At 43.6% G+C, this 22658-nt stretch overlaps 1 protein-coding gene across 1 annotated transcript in view; it reads left to right on the forward strand.

Moving 5' to 3' along the window:
* Window positions 1-10879, forward strand: part of ABI2 (abl interactor 2) — a 290182-nt gene extending 279303 nt beyond the window's left edge. Inside the window, 1 exon segment of the mRNA XM_029606307.1 lies at window positions 1854-10879. Within this exon segment, the coding sequence (XP_029462167.1) occupies window positions 1854-2029 (176 nt within the window). The 3' untranslated portion in view covers window positions 2030-10879.
* The last annotated feature ends 11779 nt before the right edge of the window (window positions 10880-22658 follow it).

Consider the following 22658-nt stretch of genomic DNA (forward strand, 5'->3'; position numbering starts at 1 on the left):
ACCTACGTCAAGGTCCCATCCTCCACGAGGATCCAGCTCAATTCTCTCTTACGGTCTGGCCATTGAGAGGGCTAGACTGAAGAAAAGAAGTTACTCGGAGCCCGTGATAGATACACTCCTCCGAGCTTGCAAGTTTTCCACATCCCTCACCTACGTAAGGATCTGGAGAGTATTCGAAGCCTGGTGCGACACTCATGGCACCAATCCACATGCGACCACAATCCCTATTGTTTTGGATTTCCTGCAAGATGGACTTCAGAAGGGTCTCTCCCTCAGCTCCATCAAGGTTCAGGTGGCTGCACTGTCTTGCCACGGCCCCAGGAGGGAGGGCAAGACCATTGCCAAGCACCCAGATGTTTCTCGCTTCCTGAAAGGAGTCAAGCATATTCGTCCGCCACTGCAGTGGCCGGTGCCCTTATGGAACCTTAACCTTGTTTTGGATTTCCTCGCGGGAGCCACCTTCAGACCCCTTCGGGGCCTGTCTCTCCGTTCTCTCACTTTGAAGATGGTGTTCTTGCTGGCTGTATGTTCAGCACGCCGCATCTCAGAGCTACAAGCACTGTCCTGCCGTGATCCCTTTCTCAGAATCACTCCTGAAGCTATCCATCTTCGCACGGTTCCCTCCTTTCTCCCTAAAGTGGTTTCACAGTTTCATCTTAACCAAACCATATCCTTGCCTACCACGGCGGGTTTGAAGAAATCTGAAGAAGGGCGTTTATTACGCCATCTCGACATTGGCAGATTGCTGCCCAGATATCTGGAAGTGACACAAGAAGTACGAAAGACGGACCATCTGTTTGTCCTACACAGCGGGAAGAAGCAAGGTGAAGCGGCCTCGCGGCCCACCATCGCCCGCTGGATTAAAGAAGTTATCAGAGCAGCTTACGTGGAGGCTGGGAAGTCTCCGCCTCTACAAGTCAAGGCTCATTCTACCAGAGCACAAGCGGCACCCTGGGCGGAATCCAGGATGCTGTCGCCTGCAGAAATATGTAAAGCGGCGACATGGTCCTCCCTCCATACCTTCTCCAGATTCTACCGTCTGGATGTCCAGGCCAGGGAGGACTCAGCATTTGCGAGGGTGGTCCTACATGGTCCTCAGGCAGCCTCCCGCCCAGGCTGGGAGTAAAGCTTTTGTACATCCCATTTGTTCTGAGTCCATCTGGCTACACACCAGGAAATGTTGAGATTACTTACCTGATAATCTCCTTTTCCTTAGTGTAGACAGATGGACTCAGCATCCTGCCCAGCTGCCTGTGTACATGGGTTTCACCGATTCAAGGTAAGCCATGTCATCTGTTTCCATAAGAGCGTACACTCTACCAGGTGATAACGCCTTCCGGTTGGGAATGCTGGCGGTCTCCAGCTACTGTCAATCGGTCAGGGGAATCCTGTTTCACTTTTCACTGAGCGTCAGTACACATATCCATAACAGCTTTTGCAAGGAAGATTACTAAGTTGCTACGCTTCCTGTGGGGGTATATATACCCGTGCTGACATCAGATCCGTCTCCAACTGCTAGCACGAGCATACTATACCCATTCGTTCTGAGTCCATCTGTCTACACTAAGGAAAAGGAGATTATCAGGTAAGTAATCTCAACATTTTGGATGCTAAATAGCAGTGTTCTGCCTGGAGCTTGGAAAAGTCAACTGCTGCCACCAAGGAAAAGGGAGCTAGAACAGCTGAACTAATATATTACTTATCTCATTCTCTAAATAGTAAGAATTTGATTTAATCCTCAGTGTCTATAAAAGTTTGGCTCAAAGCTGTTAATGATCATGATTATATAATGCACACCCATGTTGTGCATTTTCTTTCATCTTTCCTGTGTTTGGTGTTCTCTTCTTTCATAGTTGTGGCAATTTACGACTACACAAAAGACAAGGAAGATGAGCTGTCGTTCCAGGAAGGAGCCATCATCTATGTCATTAAGAAGAATGATGACGGCTGGTACGAAGGTGTCATGAATGGAGTGACGGGCCTTTTCCCTGGGAACTATGTGGAATCCATCATGCACTACTCCGAGTGATGACAGCAGAGGTGTACTTCATGTAATAGGAACTCACACGGCTTCCCACTTTACAGCAGCCCTTAGGGTGGGGGAGCCCCCAAAGTGAACTGAGTGAAGGAGTTAGAAGAAACACTTTTTTTTCATTATTAAAAAAAAGTGATACAAATTGAATAAATGATCTTCCTGCTGCCGACAGCAGCCGTAAGCAGTATAAAGTTGATTGGTCGAATAAAATGATACTTTTCAAAGATGAACTGGGGATGTAATGAACCTATGGAAAGATGGCACATTAGTATTGTCATATTTAGACTTTTTTTTTTTATGGCAGGAAGAACAAACCTAGGAGCACACAGGACTAACCCCTGGCACTGGGCAATCTAGATTGACATTGCCAAGGGTTAAACCTAACCAGCCAGTGGCTGTTACCCTTTCTTCCTACACACAGATTCAGCTGGATTCTGAAATAGGGAGCTCAGAGCTCATTTTTAGAGCCAGGAATTGGTTGCATCTTTAACACGATTGAACACTTCCGCAGCTGCTCAGCATAACTAGATTGATGTCAATGAGCATGCAGTTTGGATCCATTTCCTCATACACTCTTATTTCTGAGAAAAGCCTCCTGTGCTGTAGATGAGAAGTCAGGATTTCAATGAACTGCAGGCACTGAATGCACTCAAGCTGGGTTTCCTGACCTGCTGGCACCAAAGAGTTATAGCATAAAATTACGTCTGGAGGGAGGGCAGTGATCCTGGCCACCTTTCATTATAGACTCAATAGTATCTTAAAATCTCAGGATTCTGCAAATGTTTTGGAATTTTTGGTCAGACTTCTACAGCTTGTTACTGTAGTCTCAACATTGTGGAAGAGCACTACTGTAAAAGTTGTGATTTATAGTAGACCCAGTGCTAGTCTGGAACCCGCTGTGCCAGGATTTTTGTTTAATGCAACATGTGATAGCAGTATCTAGGCAGCTCCTACATTGCCCACAGAGAAATGAAAGGTAGGCCTGTGTTTTGTACTGGTCCATGATATTTGATTGGACATATGGATTGTGCCTCTGATACCTTAAGCAATGCTATCTGAACCTACCTTAAATGACCAGATTGAAAGAACTTAACAATTGATGCAAATGGTCATATGTGCACAGATGTCTAGACCAGAGACCCTAATGATTGGGTTTTCAAGGTATCTCCAATGAATATGCATGAGGTACATTTTCTATGCACTGCCTCAGTGGTATGGGAAAAGTCTCATACATATGTATTGTAGATAGTCTGAAAATTCTGCCTGTGGGTCCCGGAGGATAGGTTTAGGAACCGCTGGTTTAGAAATAGCTGAGAGAGTGCAACAGTGATTTTTCAAAGCGCTGAAAAACTGAATTTAATCAAGTGAAAAATACAGATTAGGTAGCAGCATGGTTGAGCTGTTAAAGTTAAATATTCCATTAGAGATACAAGAAGCAACAATTGCATATCTTTTGGTGACTGGAAGTCCCTGTAGACTTTTTTTTTGCTGCATTATTAGCAGAAAAATGTTAGCTAGAATAAAACTGATTAGCTCATTCGTCACATCTTGCTGGTGACGCTCCCAGAAGAGTGATCAGATTCCAAAAATTGAATGTTTTCATGAAATGGCTGTTCACTGACTATCTTGGCTTACAATCCTGCAGTTTTCTGTATTGAGGGACACTTGCTTCACACCCCTTTCTCCTCAGGCACAATCATCACCTTTATGCTTTTGATCCTGACCTGTTCTTTTTTTTTTTTTTTTCAAGGAGCCCCCTTTAAAAACAGCACTGATTCTGAACCAGTAATTAGGCACTTGCCTGTGGTATAGTGCAGCAAAATATTTTTTTTCCATCTAAGAGGGCTTTATAGTTTTCTCCAGTTACTAGATATGGTCTATGTCTTGGACTTGGGGGAAGTCTCCAATAACACTAGTCTGAACTGGCTTAACCCCTCATCTTAGACGTTTTCTAAGTTCAGAATAAATTTTGCACATGTGTGGGGTGCATATTCCACTAAACCAAACTGCATAACACCATATGTAGAAAGAGGTACTTGCATGCAGATGTGTCCCAGAAGCACTTTTACACTTTGGTACTGATAAGCATACATTTCTTTAATCTGCAGAACTGCTGTGGAAGGGGGTTTATTGGTCAACTCGTGCTGGTTTTATGCTTTATTATGCAGTACTAATGTAAAGAAATTTGGGTTTTATGCTTATTTTTTTTAGTTAGTAAAACTTTAAATTCTGTAGATTATGGGGCAATGCTATGTAATCATAGCTTGAAAGTAATTGGAGACTTTTTTAATATATGTAAAATGATATAGATTGCATGCTATTAATAAAGGTAGTGAGTAGTGTTTCAGTTTCATTTACTGTTCTAGCCTTTTCTCGGGTTTGTTTTAATATGTATAGAATGGGGTGAAAAAGTGGGGGAATCTGAATTTGCTGTAGTCACACAAATGCATAAAGTTTCTTCAAGGAGTTCTACAGGGGCCCTGAGATTAGGAGTGATGAAGTACTTTGGGATATTTAGCTAGGTGAATTGCTCAACTTGACTAGTGCAAGATCTTATTCTGTATACAGATGTCTTGCACAGTGTGACATTAGCAAGCTTTTCTGCTGCCTAAGGGACAGAGGAGTACTCATTGGCTTCCTAGGGTTGACCACCTGATCAGTTCTCTATGAAATGTTATGTCTGTTGTAAAAGTAGTCCTGGCTGGGCAATTCCAGTCCTTGAGAGCCTCAAACAGACCAGGTTTTCAGGATATCCACAATTAATATGCAGCTGAGAGATTTGCATGCATTGCCGCCGTTGATATGTGGATAATCCTGAAAACCTGATCTGTTTGGGGCTCTGGAGGATCAGAATTGGCCACCCCTGAAGTAGGATTGGGAACAAGAGAGAAAAGGTTTACTAGCGGATAGCACAAAAACCTCCCTAAGTTATTCAGACAGTATGGGATTTTTAACCCTTTCCTCTTTGCAGCAAACAGTAATAAGCTAAAAATGTCTTTGGAGACCAGGCTTCTTTGATACAAAGGAAAATAGTATTACTTTTTCAGAGCATTTCAGCTCATAGCATGAAAAAACTCTAGACCTTGCATGAACGATATTGTGCCAATCTACCAGCATTAAGGTTGGAGAGGATTATTCTGGTGCCTTTATTACAGTAATGAGAGCTAGTACTAACCTTTTTCAGGGCAGTCTTTTATCTTTTCATTGCTTTTTATTTTATGTTCACCGTTTCATGTGTTTTGCTGAAACACCAGACCTCTCTACCAGCTCTGCAGTGGATGCCTGCACATCTCAGGGAGTGCTTAGCAAATTTTAGTCACCAAAATCGTGGGGTCAGGGAAAGTAGAACTTGGCTAGGAGATCCTATTCGATGACACTGGGCATAACAAATATTTTCCTCCAAATAAGTTAGAATGCATTTTTGGGGAAACAAAGTTCCTTTGAAAGGGGAAGGAGGGGGAGTGAGGAAGCAGCTTGGGAGAGAGAACAGAGGTTGTTTTGTATGCTTCTGATTTTCTTCTGTTCCTAATTTTGCATTGCCAAGGTGTAAATTTACTAACCCACATAAAATCAAATATTACCCAGTTGGCTTAGATGTAAATTGCTTTGCCAGGTTTTGGTTGAAACATTTGTAACCAGGAGCATAGTCTTACATGGCACATTTGTTAGAGCCTGATCTAGGGCTCCATGGAACAAGTTGCACATTCAGACTATGCTCCGAAAGCCAGCACATAATTCATTGTTTGTGTTAAACAAACAAACAAACCCCTGATGCAGTAAACTATCAAGAGTTAAAGCACAAATCCCCCCCCTGGCCATTTCTGTAGGCTGAGTTCAGTGTCTTGCTTCTTCAGGCTCTTCTGTAATAGGAGCTGACTTCTTTTGGGGTGTGAGTAAAGAGGGGGCTGGAGTTCAGCACAGCTCCTGCAGCAGGAGTTAAGCAAATACAAACCCCCTGCCCACCCAAGGAAAGTCATGCTTAGCAGGCGTAAAACATGGCTTCTCTACAAAGGGTGCTTTGTGTGCATAAATCATGCGGCACATTTGTTTGTAGAAAATACGATGTGTGCGGGAAAGCTGCATGCACAAAGCGCAAGTTAGGAACATCGCTTTTGTGCTATTTTGTGCTTTCAAATTATGTTCTGTACACATTTTCTGCACATACAAAATGATTTGTGCACAAATGCTGACTAAAGGACCCCCCCCCCCCCCCCCCTTACACCATTCATTCTAGCTTCAGCGCCGTAGACTAACACTAGCCCCTGAAATTTGACTCTACTTCTGAGCAGGAGTTAGATTTCCAATGTTAAGCATGGATTAAGCCTACTCAACTCTGCATTTGGGGCATCATAGCTAATTAACCTTGGGTTTGTGTGCTAAACTCCTTGCCACAATGGTGGAGAGAGCAGACAGCTGAGCCCATCTTATTACATCAGGGCCATAGATGGGCCTGATTGCCTCCTTACCCCTTTCAGATTTAGTTGTCGAGAACAGCCCTAGACAGGTTATTTTATATAATCAAATAGCTAAATGTCCATTTGGGAGGCACAGCCAATACTAAAAGTAGATAAACAATGACGTACTGGGCTCATACAGAAAGCCATGTCTCATGGCTTGTGGTTGTCTTCCACTTGAGAAGGGATTTATTAACCCATGTACCTTTCTAGTCCAATTCTTCCATACAACCAATAGTTTAACACGTTTTATAAATTCTAAGCAATATTTATGCACAAATCAATTAGCAGCAGCAACCTTGGGAGTGACTCTCTCTCTAGGCCAGAGCGCTATTGCTAGTATCGCCTTTTAATGGATTTTAGCTGCGGTATATGCTTTTTAATTGCTGGGATTGTTTTATAATGGAGAGGTACTGGACCATGATTTGAACACTGTTTAATGGGACTGTGGGTGTGGCTGGCTGTCTCTTTTTCTTATAACTTCTCATGTCATGCAGGGAGCTAACTGTAAACCTTTAAAAGCAGGGAACAAGAAAGGGGGTAAAAAAGCAACAGTAAATTGGTTTGGGGCTACTGTTTAGAATGATCTTGAACTGAGTTTTGAAATTTAAATTTGTTGCCAATACCAAAATTGTTAAACTCTGAGTCCCCTCCACCTTTTTTTTGTGTCTCACCCCATGCTGTGATGAATATTTGCATTCCTGTTGTTAAATCCAGTTTTGTTTTACTTCAGGGCTTAATTGTATGGATTTAGGTGTGCCTCCAGCACTTTCTGCACAAGAGCTGTCACCTATTACTCTCTTAAGTTGAGCATAAATGGTAACTGCAACTTTTCACTGTTTCTGCAAGCCAAGGATCCTGAGAGAAAGATGTAAGAGCTCGTTATTTTGGATGTTAGGTGCCATTATAAGAGTGGTACATAAAACAAACAAACCCTACAGTACCAAAGGTGGTAGAGGGGAGTGATATTTTCTTCTGTTTCAGGCTGGGCTTCATTTTAATTTAGATGAATAAAGGACACAGATCTCTTTGAAATCCCGTTTGCCTCCGTTTCAGGTCCAGCTGTAGAATTGCCTGGTAATGGGCTGGTTAATGCAGCAATAATCCGTAGAAAACAGGCAGTATGGCATTAGCAACAAATCGAAAAATATTTAGCAGTTAATGTCTCCTCTTCTTGCTCCGGCGCTAGCTCCTTCCATCAGTTAAACTTTACTCTTCGGTTCTGCTTCTCCACGATGATAGTCTTCTCCTCTGATGCTTGACATTTATAAACACATTTTCTTGAGCCCTATGTAACCTTCCACTACCTGCAGCCTCCAACCCTGGCTGTGGTTTTTGCTACGTAACATGACATCTTCCTGTTCTTAGTGTATGGGTTATTTAAATATAGTTTTCTCAACAGCAAGAGTCCTCAACATCACTGTTGAAAGAGAGGAAGGATAGTACAGAAAGGCCAAATCATAAATAAATTCCTGAGGCTTCTTGGGCAGAAGGGCATCTTCTCTTTTTGGCCTCTTGTACTTCCTGTTTAACCTCTTCTGAACCTTGGCGTGATTAAAGGAGCCAGGGCTTGGCTGTGCATTTTAGACTGAATTAGCTACCTTACCAAAACTGAGTTGAAGGTAAGCTACACCTTAGGTACGGCTGCCGTTATCCTGCCCTAGAGGGTTTGCACTCGAGATTTAACTTGTGCCAGGCCCTGAAGGACAGCCCTGGATGAAGAGGGAGTGCAGGCCCCTGCTAACCACTCAGCTATTCTTTACTGTGCTCTAGCCCAACCTGCTCCTCTTCCAGTGCAATCACGCTGGAGCCTGGCTCTCTTTCACTGCGATAACCACTTTAGAGAGAGAGTTAGTGCTCAGGTGTAGTTTTGTTCTGATGTGAACATGTTTAAGAGTGCGGGTATAGTTTAGCTTTCACTTCTTGTAAGCACTGGGGCTCCAAAACCAAACATGCTCCATCCACCTAGAGTAAGCACTTTACAATAGGAGAGTAAAGCAGGCTATGGTGACTTTCATCTTCCTTCAATCCTGCTGCCCCTGCAGCAATTCCCTTCCTTTTCCAAGCTCTATACCACCCCTTAAACCAGACAGGAGCCTTGCAGTCCTAGCTGCCTGGGTCAGTTTTTGACTTCAAGCTGGTTATAAATTAGCCACACCAACAGCCAAGGGAGCATCCAGGATCTGGCTTTTTTTTTTTTGGGGGGGGGGGGTGGCCAGTAATTAGACTTATACCCAACCAGGCCACTGCTAGCTGACCTTAAGGTGACAAATCCGCATGCCAAGGTGGCCACAGCAATGCATGCAAAGGATGTGGCATCCCTAGTCCGAAAAGAGGTTATCTTACTGCTGTACAGGTTATTGGTGAAACTGTACCTGAAGTATTGTCCAAGTGAAAGAGACTATAACTCCAAAAGGATAGAAATGACCCAGAAAAGGGATTATAAAGGGTATAAGAGCTGCACCATAACCCCTATAGGATGATATTTAAGGCCTTGAATCTATATCCCTAGGAGAAGGGGCTATGAGAGAGACATTTTAGATAGGGCCAAGGTATAAATAATTTACAAGTAAACCTGGCACTAGAACGGAAGTGCTAGAACAAGAAGTCATGCTATAAGGCTCCCAGGGGCTGCAGGCAGGAGTAAAAGACAGAAATAGTCTTCACAGAAAGAGTGGTAGAGGTGAAAACAAATAAATTCAGGAAAGTACAGGATCAACACAGAGAATCCCTAGCTGCAAAGGTCATGAAGGGAAGCCAGAGTGTAACCAGGGTCTATGGCACCAGAAAGTTAATGGTCAAACTCGAGCTCTTAAGCCACACGATGTCACTTATGTTAATCGCCAGCTGTACCCTAAACATCATCTGACAGGAATAGCCAGAAAAGCATGAGGTAGCCCTCTAGTATCTTGACTGACTTTATATTGTTTCCTAGCAGTCTGTCAGTGCCAGTGGAGAAGTCTTACTCTGCAACATGTTGGTTGCTGCTTTAGGGTGTCCATCCATGCAAAGTCATGAATATTATTCAGCTGAAAAGTGTGACTTAAATTCTTTATGCCACCTAGCTCCAAAGAGCTAGGGAACCCATTCCTGAAAGCTCTATAGCTCCTACATAGCACTAGCCAACAGTACTTTTTCAGTAAAGTGTGGCTCTCATATTACTCTCCTCTCTGACCTGAACCAACCCTATTTTTAAAGGTTGGTCAGCTTGTGCCTTTTCTCTTACCTAGAAGTAGAATCTGTGAACACTCATTCTCCTTGGGTCTTTAAAAAATAAAAAAAAAATTCATTTTGAGTTAAAGTAGGGCAGTGGAAACTCCTGCAGTTGAAAAGGTTATTTGTAATATATGTACTGCATAGGACAGTTCATCGTGCTAGCAAGGGAAACTTGAGTAAGTCTTTAACTAAATCTAGAGCGTTCCTCAGGTTATGTATGCCTTAAGAGGGAGAGGCTGAAACAAGCTGAAATCTTTGCATGTATGTACAAAAATGGCAGGGTGGACACCTCTATAAAAACAAAATTGAATGTGTCAATTGATTTTCAGCTTGATACTGTAGGAGACAGCTAAAAATAACTACTGCTCTCCAGTGCCACTGCAGTACAGGGAAAATATTGGGCTCTTTAGGAAACCACATTAAATTAAAATTTAAAATGGTCTTGGCCACTGATTTAATTTCAACTTGGTTAGTTTTCTATGTGAACTTTCAGTGAAAATAAGTGCTATCACACAACCTTTCATCAATACATCCTCCTTCCACCCTCATGGGTTGCTTTAGCAGCAAAATTAGGGCAGACTTCACAGAACACTTCATGCACTGTAGGCATCGCTGCACACTGGCCTTACAGCTGAAGAAGCCTTAACAGCCTTCCAGAGACCGCCAACGGGCTCCTTCACCGAGCCGCCACACAGCTAAGGTTGCATACGCTACCAACAAATATTTGCAAGATGATCTATTCTTCTTAACTTGCAGTCAAAAGCACAAATGGCGGCTTTCCTATTAGAATCTGCAAAAGACTCCCCTTTTAATAAGCACTAGTCCATGCACCCGTTTCTAAATTGATTTTAAGCAACAACATCCATGTGAATGATTTGTTCGGCTGCTAATGGCATTAACCCACATCCTGACAAACTTCCAAACTATGGTTTTAAGCCCGTCGTTGCCTTTATACAAGACCCATCATTTTGCGGGGGAGGTTGAAAGAGAGCCCAGAGGGGGGGCTGGTGTAAAGCATTACATGCTGCTCAGTTTCTAACATTAAGCTTTGCAGTGGCTCTGGCCATGCTGGGGGTTTGCTGCTTTCTTTATGGAAAAAAAAAAAAAATCATACCAGAATGCAACAAGCAACTCTTGTACCGAGACCCAAGTCAATACAGACATTTAAAAAAAAGCATCTATGAAAAATATTTTGGGCCCTTTGTGCATTTTCTTTACTCATTTAAAGGGAGAAGGGGGAAACAAGCATCTAAAGATTGTAACCAGACTGGTTGGGTTTTTTATTTTTTATTTTTTATTTTTCAAATCTGGACCAAAACCCGATGTCATCTGGCAGGTATTTAATTTTATTTTTGTGTGCCATGAAGTTTCCTTCAAATAAGTGAGATAAGGATTCTATTTTTTTTCACTTGTACTTGGAATTAATTGTTGCTGTGTAATACAAAACTTGTTACAAGTCCTAAATAAAACCAATCTGAAAGCACAGTAGTGTGTGGTAAGAGTGAGTTTGTTCTGCATCTAACATAAGCCCTGTTGCTCCTCTGTGCTGTACCTTTAAAAATCCTTCCCTCTGCCCCTCCATATTGATAGCTAAGAAAAAAGTAACAAGAATGGAGCGGCTCCCCTATGAGGCAAGGCTAAAGAAGTTGGGGCTGTTCGGTTTGGAGAAGAGATGATAGAGGTCTACAAAATCATGAAAGGAAATGAAGTTAATGTACATCGGATGTTTACTCTCTGATAATAGGATGACTAGGGGGCACTCCATGACTTTGGTTTTAAACGTTTAAAACCAATCGAAGAAAATTCTTTTTCACTCTGTGTATAGTTAAGCTCTGGAATTCATTGCCAGAGGATGTGGTTACAGCAGTTAGTGTAACTGGGTTTAAAAAAGGTTCCTTGAGGATAAATCCATAAACTGTTGATAGTAATTAATAAGTAATAGTAGCTTGTGATATATGTAATGTTTGGGTACTTGCCAGGTTCTTATGGCCTGGATTGGCCACTGTTGGAAACAGGATGCTGGGCTTGATGGACCCTTCGTCTGACCCAGTAGGGCATGTCTGATGTTTTTATGTAAATGTGTACCCTTAGAAAAACAATGGGCAAACTGGCTTCCTCATTTTGAGTGTTCTGCTCATAAACCAGGTTTGTACAAGAATGGTGGGGACCCTGCTGCTATCAGGGCTAGAAGAGGAATATTGCAGGGAGGACTGTTTACCACTAGGTAAATGCCCAGGTTTACATTCTTGCCCATTAAAGATTTTTTTTTTTTAACTTGATACCATACTAAATTAGTGTGGTTTGTGGCCCATGTGCATTGTTAACCCATACCTTCTGTGATAATCCATGAATAGGGGGGGTCAGCTGTAACCTATATTTATACAAAAAATCAGCAAGATTAAAACAGCACAACTAGTAAGACTAGCAGTAAAGCAACAGGACCTCTGCAACCACTTTTTGTTCTGATTGTCAGAAATTAAGGTGGTTATAGCTGAATTAACTGAACAAAGCAAATGAGCAGTAGGCCCATCTCTTCTGGTTCTACCCCTGATGAGCAGCAGTTGAAGGAGATCACTGGCTACTTTGTGGCTTTTTGTTAATTCCATTACACCCCGCTGCCCAGCAAATTTTAAAAAAATGGGACATTGTGGAGCAAACTGGACAGTTCATTCATAAAGCCACATTAGGTCATTTACCATGTGATAATTGCTATTTTGCACAGTAAATGGCCTAACACAGAGATAATGAGAGATTTCAAATACCTCGCATTATTTCAATGCCGGCATCACACCCCTTATGAGCTGATTAACATGCAAATGCATGGGAATCAACTCATTAATACCCTAAACAATGCAAATAACTTTTTTCCACATTTTCTGGTTTTGCTTACGTTACTATATATCCTGGGCTAACTGGGAAGTTCCTCAGTAGCCTCTTGCCCTAGCTATTGGGTTGATGTCCTGCATTTCTTTTCTTTTTTCTCTTTCTGGAGGGTTCTTGGACTGGTCTGCTAGAACTAAAGGAAAGGAAATTATCTAAGTATAAATTTCACCTTCCTTTTCGTCCTGCAGCCAGTTCACAACTGCAGGATTTACCCAAGCAGTAACTAATTCAGGTGGGCTGAGGCCTTAGAGGCCCTCAACACTACTTTGCTAAACTTCAGATCCTCTTCTACCTGCAGGTCTAGCCTGTAATGGTTTGTGAACTTTCCCGAAGAGGATCATGTGGCTGCCCTACAAATATCCTGAGGCATTGCAGCCCTACTCTCTGCCCACGAGGTTGTTTGAGCTCTAGTAGAGTGGGCACATAAAGCCCTTGGGGCCTGCTTCCCCTGTACAATATATACCACCATTATCGCTTCCCTAATCCAACATGCAATTGAGGGCTTAGAAGCTGCCTGGCCCTTTCTCTGGCCTTCCAAGAGGACAAACAATCTGACCTAAATTCATTGGTGCCCTTTAAATAAGGGAGCAGGTCCTCTGGACCTCTAGCAGGTGAGGGTTGCCCCCAGCCTGTCTCCCCCCCCCCCCCCCCTCCCTCCTCTGTCGTCCTTAGAGATGGTAGAACAATCTCCTGATTTGCATGAAACTCTGACAGCACCTTAGGTAAGAAAGATAGGAATGGAGGAATAACTATCCTGTCCTTGTGAATCAACAGGTAGGGCTCCCTACAGGACAACGCCTGGATCTCTGAGACCCTTTGGGCTGAGTATATCGCTACTAGAAAGACTGCCTTTAAAGTGAGGTACTTTAATGTTGCTCCTGTAAGTGGCTCAAAAGGTGCCTTGGATAAGGCCCTAAGGACCACATTAAGGTTGCATGTGGATATTACCTGTGTTTTACTGCCCTCCAGGAAAATGCCATGGCAGGGTGAGCCCCTAGGGACCTTCCTTGTACTCGATCCCTAAAACAGGCTAATGCTGCCACCTGTACTTTGAGAGAGTTTAGGGCTAAACCTTTCTCTAGACCATTCTACAGGAACTGCAAGATTTCCTTTGTTTTTTTGCTGTTTCTGGGGATACCTTTCTTCCCTTCCACCACTCAAGAATCTTCCAGACCCTACCATATGCCTGGAAGCTAGAGTGTCTCCTAGATCTTAACAAAGTGGCTACTGCTGCCTTTGAATAGCCTTTTTTCTCTAACCTGTCCCTCTCAAGAGCCAGGCTGTAAGGTTGAACAATCTGACTTTCCCCACTTGACTGGGCACTGCCTGAGCAGGTTCTTGGCTTTCCCCAGCTTTAGAGGTACATCCCTGCTCAGCCTCACTAAGTCCACCATACCACGACCTTCTGGGCCAGTCTGGGACCACCAGAATGATACAGCCCCCATGATCTGCTGCTTTCCTCAGTACTCTCGCTATTAAGGGCCATGGCAGAAATCCTACAGCAGCTGGTCCACTGGCCACAGCTGGACTAGGGCATCCACTCCTCTTGAAGCCACCTACTGGGGCTGAAAGGTTTTTCTGCTACGGCATTCCTTCATGTTGCCATCAAGTCCATTCTGGCCTTCCCCACCTCTCCCCCAAATGCTTCCTCCACTAATTCCCATTCTCCATGGTCTGCTGAGGTAATCTGCCTGGTGGTCTCCTGTCCTGCTTTGTAACTGGCTGTTAACCCCACCAGGTTCTTTTCTGCCCAGCTCATTAGCTGTTCCACTTCTTCACTTCCTTCCTTGCCTGTTTATATGGGACACTGCTGTGATGCTGTAGGAAAGGACTCTTAGTGGCTTTGCTCTGACCCTGGTGCTTAGGTATTTCAGCGCCAACCTTACCGGGCTCAGCTCCAACACATTCATTGAGGCCTCCCACTCCTTGGCTGACCATCTGGTCTATAGCACCTGTTCTTTGCAATGTGCCCCCCAGCTTAATCTGCTGGCGTTTGTGGCTAACATCACCCAGTCTGGTGGAACTAGACTGACCCCTGCTAATAAGTTGCTTTCGACTAACCACCACCATAGGCTGGCCCTGGCTTTTGAGGTGAGCAAGAGCTTCTCTCCATATCTTCGCTTGCTGGTGTTCCATTTTTAGTAGTGGGTGCATATGGACCTTTACCCATGGAACTACCTCGATGGTTACTGCCATCAACCTAAACACCCGCAGCTAATCTCTCTTGCTGCTGGTTTCCTGGACACTGTTTCCTCACCTGGCAAGTTAGTTTGTCTGTTCTCTTTTTTTGTTAACACCTTTGCCTGCTCGCTGTTGAACTGGGCCCCCAGGTACACTAACCTTTGGGAAGGCTGTAAACTGCTTTTGGTCTTGTTTACTACCCAATCTAACTGCCTGAGAAGTGCCCTCACTCTCCTTGTGAAACTGCTGCTCTTCCTCCTCTGATCAGCCAATCATCCAAAGATGGGTACGTTGGCAATACCTTCCTGCCTTAGTGCTGCTGCCACTACTACCATCACCTTCGAAAAGGTTCTTGGTGCTGTGTCTAGACCAAACAGCAGTGCTTCGAACTGATAAGGGTTCCCCAGTACTGCAAACCTCCAGTATCTGCAATGTGACTCTCTGATAGGGATATACAAATCTGCTTCTGCTAGGCCCAGCACAGTCAAATTCCCCCTAACTGCCCCCATGACTGACCTCAATGTTTCCATTCTGAATCCTCTCACCTGAAGGGCTTTGTTTACCCCCTTTTCAAGTCCAATACTGGGCAAAATGCTCCTTCATTTTTGGATACTACAACATATAGGAAGAAACCTGTGCCCCCCCTCTGGGACCAGATCTGGTACTATCGCTTCTAGTGCCACCAGTTTGGCTAGGGTCAAACTGATTGCCTCTCTTTTCTCCTGCGATCGGCAGGGGCACTCCAAACAGAGTTCTGGAACTTTTGTAGCCAACTTCATTGAGTAGTCTAGGCAGATCACCTCCAGCATCCACCTGTCCCCATTCCTTGAAAAAGTTGGGTATCCGCCCACTGGAGGAGGTTTGGGGTGGGCCCCCTGACCATTACTTAGCCCCTTTAAACCCCACTGGAGCTCTGGGGGCTTTGTCTCTAACCCAGCCTGAAAGGGCTGCTCAGCTGGGCCTGACTAACTGGGACTCATACTTGCCTAAACCCTCTAAATTCTTTGATCTTTTGGTTAAAGGACCTTAAGAGACTTTTGGGCCTATCCTCTGCAAATCTCTGCAGTTTTGAATCTACCATGCTCTTCATTAGGGATCTAAGTCTTCCCCAAAAAGGAGACGCCCTTTGAAGGGCAGGACCTTTAACCTTGCTTTCGAGGGTGCATCCACTGCCCCATGTCTGAGCCACACAATCCTCCTGGCCACCATCACTGATGCCAACTTTTTGGCTGAGGTTGTAAGGAGATCATACAGTGTGTCTGCCAGAAAGGCAGTCCCTGACTATTCTGGCCATCCTATCTCCTGGGCTTTCTCTTATCCCTAACATTTTTTTGCTGGAGCCATTTAACCAATGTCCTGATTACATCACCCCCACATACTGCTGCTTGTAAGGACAAACTCGCTGTCTCAAATGCTTTCTTTAAAAAGACTTCTACCTTTCCATCCTGTGCATCACTTGAGGTGCCCTCTTCTACTGATATAGTTGTCTTTGACACTTTGGGACTTTTAGTAACCTCTCTACTTCCCCTTGTTGTAGTGGATAAGGGAGGTCATTAAGGATCTTACTTTCAGGGCAGCAGGTGTGACCTATTCTCCCTCTATAGCAGGGTGGAGGGGAAAGACTTTTGCTGGTCTCCTTATACCTTTCAGTAGTGGGTCCCCCTTGCACTTTCTTTGCCTGACTCCTGCAGGCTTAAGGCTTGCACATAACCTTCACTAGGAGGCGGCTCAGTTCTTCTCTCCTAAACAAACTCACTGCTATATTTCCCCCTTCACACCCCTCCGCCTTGGGAGCTTTTGCTGGGAGCTCCAATTCCCCTGTATCACTTTCTGAACCACCAGGGGAGGGCAGGGGCCTTTCCCTCTATCCTAGGCTTCTTTAAACCTGGTGTGTGTTGGGAGCCCAATGGGGAGCTACTTTGCAGGGGGCCTTCGAATGTAGCCAACTTTGGCTTTCATTTTGTTATAGGCCTGGGGCATTAGCAAGATAAACTCTGTGGAAAACTCAAGTTTTTTGTGATGGGCCTTGCCCTCTTCCCGCTAGAGCTTCTCTAAGTCAGGGCCTGCCTGCAACTTGGCTACATTCCCCCATGATGGGCCCTCTGCCTGATCAAGCTGCTGGGGTGGGCGGTGCATCTGCCTGCAACTTGCCCCTCCTCTCCTGGTGAGTCACAGTGGGGGCAAAAGGAGCCTGTGAGAGAGCTTCTCCTTGTCCCACATTGTGTGCACTTCTGACCCCTCTTGGCCATGGGTCTTTTCTGGAGAGGAAGAAGTCTGTTTCTGCTGCTGTGGCTAAGGTCACCAAACTACTCCCTGTGAGGGTCTGCCTCCTCTACCTGGAACTGCCCTATATAGACCATGACTTGCTTAGGACTACTCGGGGTTTATTTTTTTTTAGATTTGAAAGGTGAGGAAGGATTCTTCTCCTCCCCCCGAGTCTAACTACTTTGCCCTATTCCTTGTTCTTGGTTTTGTTTTAACTCCTAGTTCTCCCCCTGTTACCTCCCACCTGAGGAACCTCCTCCCTATCTGAGGATAGAGAGTGTGAGGTTAGCAGTGGAAGAAAGGTTCTCTGCCTCCACCTGCAGGCGTGGACTGGTCTGCAGGATGAAAAGGAAATCATTAAATTAATATCTTTTTGCCTTGGCAAATCATATCTGCCTTTTAAAGATTGTGTTCACACACAATTCCGGGAGGAAAATGAGAACAGGAAACTAAGGAATGTGCTCCATTACCTGCCATGTATTGCAGCTGCCCAATACGATGCCTCATGCCACCTTTCTTAAAGTTCAGTGTCATTGTTTACACTTGCCAGAATGGTGTCTTCAATTATAATGCTTACTCATCAGGTGGAAAAGAGTTTTTCCTCTCTTCCTTAACTGCATCTAGTGCTGTATTCAGATTCTGGGCACCATTAGAACTTAAGGCACCCTAACTTATAGTTAGGTACAACAGTACAGAGTCCTAAAAACCTCTGCGCCCCCCCCCAAATTTCATATAGAAAGTTTTTTCAGTTTAGAAAATTAAAAAATGCAGCTGGTGAATTTTAAAATAAAAATATAGACATGCATAATTTAGCTGATATTGGGAGAAAAGTCACTTAAAGCAGTGTACCAAGCTGCACAGGGCAGGGAGTGTGGACATGGAGAGGACGGTATGGTCAAGTTTGAGAAACATAAGACTCCAGATCTTTTCCAAGTTTTAAAAGAAAGGGAGAGAGAGGGGGGGGGGGGGGGGCAGAGACACACATGAACTTGTCACAATGGGCCAGGTCCCCTCTCTAAGTGCAGGAGCAGAAAGACGTCTGGGTCACATGGGCTTCCAGAACTCCTCCCCACATGCACAGAGAGTCACAGTCGGTGCTCGTTGCATGCTTATCCCCAGGCTTAAGCAAGATGTGGAAAGACAGAAGCTGGAAGGACCCAAAAGCAAGCTGCTCAGGAAGGGGGGAGGAGGTAGGTGGTAGGTGCTGCAGGCTGAATGAAGCAGGGCCTGGCTATCCATGCCGCCCATTAATTACCAAACTCCTGGGCTCGTGCTGTACGAAGGAAGCAGCAACACGCCTTATCATCTGATTTATATTCTGCTCTTCGGGTTTATATTCTGCTCTTCGGGTACTTCAAAGTGCAATACATTCAGATACTATAATTATAGCAGAATGATGGCCCACAGGAAAAAAAAGGGGCATGGGTGGCAGTGCTGCAGTTGGTTTAGAAATTGGACCAGGTTTTGCCCACTGTGCCACACTATCATCTCCCCCCCCATAGCACCATGGGGAAAAGGTGGTGCTATTTTCCCTCCGTGCTGCCAGCGATAATGTGTAAAACATTATTGTCCACAGTGCTGCCAGGCCATAACCCTGCCCAAAATCCTCCCCGTCCCGATTTAAATAGCAACACCACAATAACAGCACATTGCAATTTGATAAATGACCCTGTCAGGTTGTACCTGCGCCAGTGGAGGGTGAAACGTCTTGCTCAAGGTCACAAGGAGCAGCAGGATCTGAAGCCCACCATGATTACACACAGTTTCACAAAGGAACTACTCCACCCTTTTAAAAAGCATGACTCGTGTTGCTGTGTGAGGTGATGAGAGCTGACCCCAGGCAGTAGCATCTTTTCCATAGCACACGATCAGGACTACAGGAACACATTGGTTGGAAAACACTGACAAAAATATTGGAAAGTATAATTTGCAGTGAGTTGGTTTATGCCTCAATGTATGGCCAGTTAAAAGCATTAGTGCAAATGTACTTCTGTAATGCAGGCATATGGAAGGTATACTTAAAAAAACAAACAAACCAAAAAACAAACCAGAATATTAAATTTGACTACATCTTTATTGAAGTTGTGCATATTCCTTTATATTATGATCTATACTGAACAATTTATAATGCAGTATTCCATCCTCTCCCATGCTTATAAAAGTAGATTTATACATATATATAATATTTATATATGACAAAACTCTGCCAAATAGAAGTCACAGATTTGACTTTAGTTAATGAGAAGAGAAAGGCAGTCCCATTTCAAGATAATGTGCAATTTTTTCTTTAAAGCAATAAACAGTATATAGCACTTAACACATTTTCCAAACAGAAAAAAAAGTGCTTAAACAGATGCCTTCCTGTGAAAAAGTCACACCGAAGCCACGAAACCCGACTGTGATCTTCCAGTTAATGCATGTGTCATGGCAGCTCAATCAAATAGTTCTTCATGTTTATGCTAAACAAAAACCAAAAAAAACCCAGACAGGCAGAACCAAAAGGGGGGCTTTGTTTTGCTAACATACAAAGGAGCCATTTGTAGAAACCTGTTACCTAGTCACTCGAGCATCTCCCTTACAAAGGCACCCTGTTGGAGAAAAGGTAATTCCCAACTGTGTTCACTTTTTCATGTCTCCTAAGCAAGTTTCCAAGATTTCATGAACAGTGGCAGTAAAGAAGTGAAACCGTATCTGTGTGAGGCAAGCTTGCATCTATGTACATCTGTACTTTTGATACCCACATATAAGCAATAGCGATAACCTGGACACACAGCATGTACCAAACCAGCCCCTCAGAATTCAGTAGTAAACACTTTTTTTTTTTTTTTTTTAACCAAACTCAATGCCTTTCACATAATTTAAAAAAAATAAAAATGACATTACACTAATCAGTTTTATTCAGTTCTTTCCTTTTTAAAAAGAAAAATGTAATCTAAATTGCATTTTCAGACTCCAGTTCCACCGTACCCCATATTAGCCAAGAAGGTTGCTGATAACTCCTTATCCTTCCTGCCAGGCATTAATTATTTTAAAGAAACCATCAACAGCCAGCCCTTTGCCCAGCACACAGTGGACTCTCCAAGGAAGATGGTGTTCTCTAGCGCTCAGACCAGCGTTTACAAAGTATTCTGGTGAAACAAAGCTGAGGCCTTCTCTGTTTCAGGAGGCGGCGTGCTGCTAGCAAAGAAATGCCGCTGCCTGATGAGCTAGATGTATTATTGGGTTACAAAAAAACCCCCAGTGAATCTTTAAAAACAAATAAAAATCTCCCACTCTCCTAAGAAAAATCTTAACTAACACAAGAAAAGAGAATATTCAAGTTTTAATCTGCCTGAACTGGATCACAATGCAGAGCGCTGGTGCCGAATTTTAACACACTCGGGGGGTGTGTGTATGTGTGTTTGTTTGAGATTTACTAAGCCATGATAAAAAATCTGCCGCTATAACATGCGCTATTAACGGCAGATTTTAACGTGGCTTACATTACAGCGAATGAGGCCTTTTTTCCCTAAAGCATGACAACACAATGTAATGCACTAGCGCATCTTCCTAAATCAGCCCCATCAAAAGCCGACTCTTAACAGATTTATACCACCACAAAAAGGGCTTGGAGTTCCTACCTGTTTCTAAAGGACTGCACTTCAGCATGCTCATTTGGGACCAATTTTTATCTCTCTCACTGACAGCAAATACAAGCTCTCAGCTCACCGTGAACAATTCCATATGTATCCAGAAATGGTTTTTCCACAGATTTGTAAAGATGACTAACAAAGGATTTATCTAATTCCCAACGGACAGCACATTTACTGCTAACAGATGTTAGGATGACATGACTAATATTTTATGTTAATATTTGGTTAAGGATTGATAGCAAGCACCTCCAACATTCCTAAGAACGTGCTCATTCCCAAACTCTTCTATATAATGTAGATAATATATAAGCCATTTGGAAATGACTTCTCCACCAACTTCCTCTCTGGGCAATTTCCCAATAATTAGTTTTCTTTGGTCTGCCAGTCCTCACTGGTGAAAGGCATGCTCTGAAAATACTTTGAGGTGATAAGGGAAGCAAAATGCAAAGGTTTTATAGCCATTTTGTGTGGTACACATTGGCCCACCTACAGGAATGCCATTCACAGCAAAAGCCAAACTGGCCCTGTGGTGGTGAAGAAATTCCCTAAACATACACATCTATCTAGCTATGGCCCTTGCACCACATCTATTCTATCCTATATGGCAATCAGATGACAGCAACCTTTAAAAGAAAAAAAAAAGATTTTTCATTTTTACAGCACACACATCTGTGGAAAATGTTCCAAAAATTCTCACTGTGGTTTTGCCTATTGTCTTCTTTTCGGTGGAAACATTTACATCCCTATAAATTCTGCACGCTTAACTGAGGCCCAGGTTAAAGAACCTCCTTCCTTTACTTTCAAGAAAGAAAGCTGTAAATCTGTATTAGGGCTCAAGAGGTCTAGATTATGATGCAACAAATTCAATTCTTGCTGTTAAAAACAATGCAACATTTGGGCCCTGGCTCCACCAGGATCTGGCACTAGCAAGAATGGTACAGGGGAAGGCTGTGGCAGGGTCACAAGCCATCTGAAGCAGTTTGGGCTGGAGATATTAGACTGGGATTTCAAACAGATTGTTCAGAAAAGAGCCTCAAGTCAATATAAGGTAAAGCTCTGAATAATATAAAATCAGTCCGAGATCACTTGCTTTCTGAAATGGAGGTGGTGTGCTAGAGTTATCTGTACTGGGCCACCCTAGTGGCAGATTCCTGGTTCAGGTCTTCGGTGGCATGGGGATGCTGGGAGCAGTGTTCGCAGCCCTGAGGCAGGGAGCAAGTTAAAGTTGTTATGCGATGGTGACACCTAGTGGCTGGATTTAAGGTTCACGATTGTAGGGTTTTGGAAAAAAAAACCAAAAACCCCAGCCAAGGACTGTGGCTGTAATATTGATTGAGAATGTATTTGAAATAGGAGAAAAACCCCCAGGTAGGTGTGAAAGATGACTCATGGTGCCCAATCTTGGCCCCAGTTCAGAGCTGAAATCCTAGAAGAGCAGAAGGAAACTGATGGCTTCAAAAAATAAATTAATTTATGGACCTCACAAAATTCACTGCACTTACAATATTTTAAAGACATAAATGGGTACACGTCTGTTTCAAAATCAGACCTAATGCACCCAAAAGATGTAGATCTTATACCCCTTTCCTGACATTCACAGAGTGGCACTGTGTATTCTCTAAATAGCAAAACAGAGGGTGATATTCAGTAAACCAGCAAGCAGACGAGTTAAGAGGCTAAATAGAATCTGCTAGCTTTCAAATAGAGCTGGTTAGATTTAAAGTTATCCCATCTGATGTGGTCTGGATAACTTTAGACAACCAGGAATATCCAAAAGAATATAGCCAGTTAAGTGCCTTGCAGAATTTTTTTTTAAAAAGCATCTTGCAGGCTTAGCAAACCCGAATCAAAGCACCTCCCACCCCCAGCCAAGTATTCTGCTGGGCCTCCCCCTACCCCAACCCTCCAAGCAGCTCATTCAAGGTCTGGTTTTTGGACTGCCTTTAAAGTCCATTTAGGTTATATTAATCACCAGCCTCTCTAGACCAAGAC

The sequence above is a fragment of the Rhinatrema bivittatum genome, chromosome 6 (genome assembly GCF_901001135.1).
Source record: "Rhinatrema bivittatum chromosome 6, aRhiBiv1.1, whole genome shotgun sequence".
Taxonomy (NCBI): domain Eukaryota; kingdom Metazoa; phylum Chordata; class Amphibia; order Gymnophiona; family Rhinatrematidae; genus Rhinatrema; species Rhinatrema bivittatum.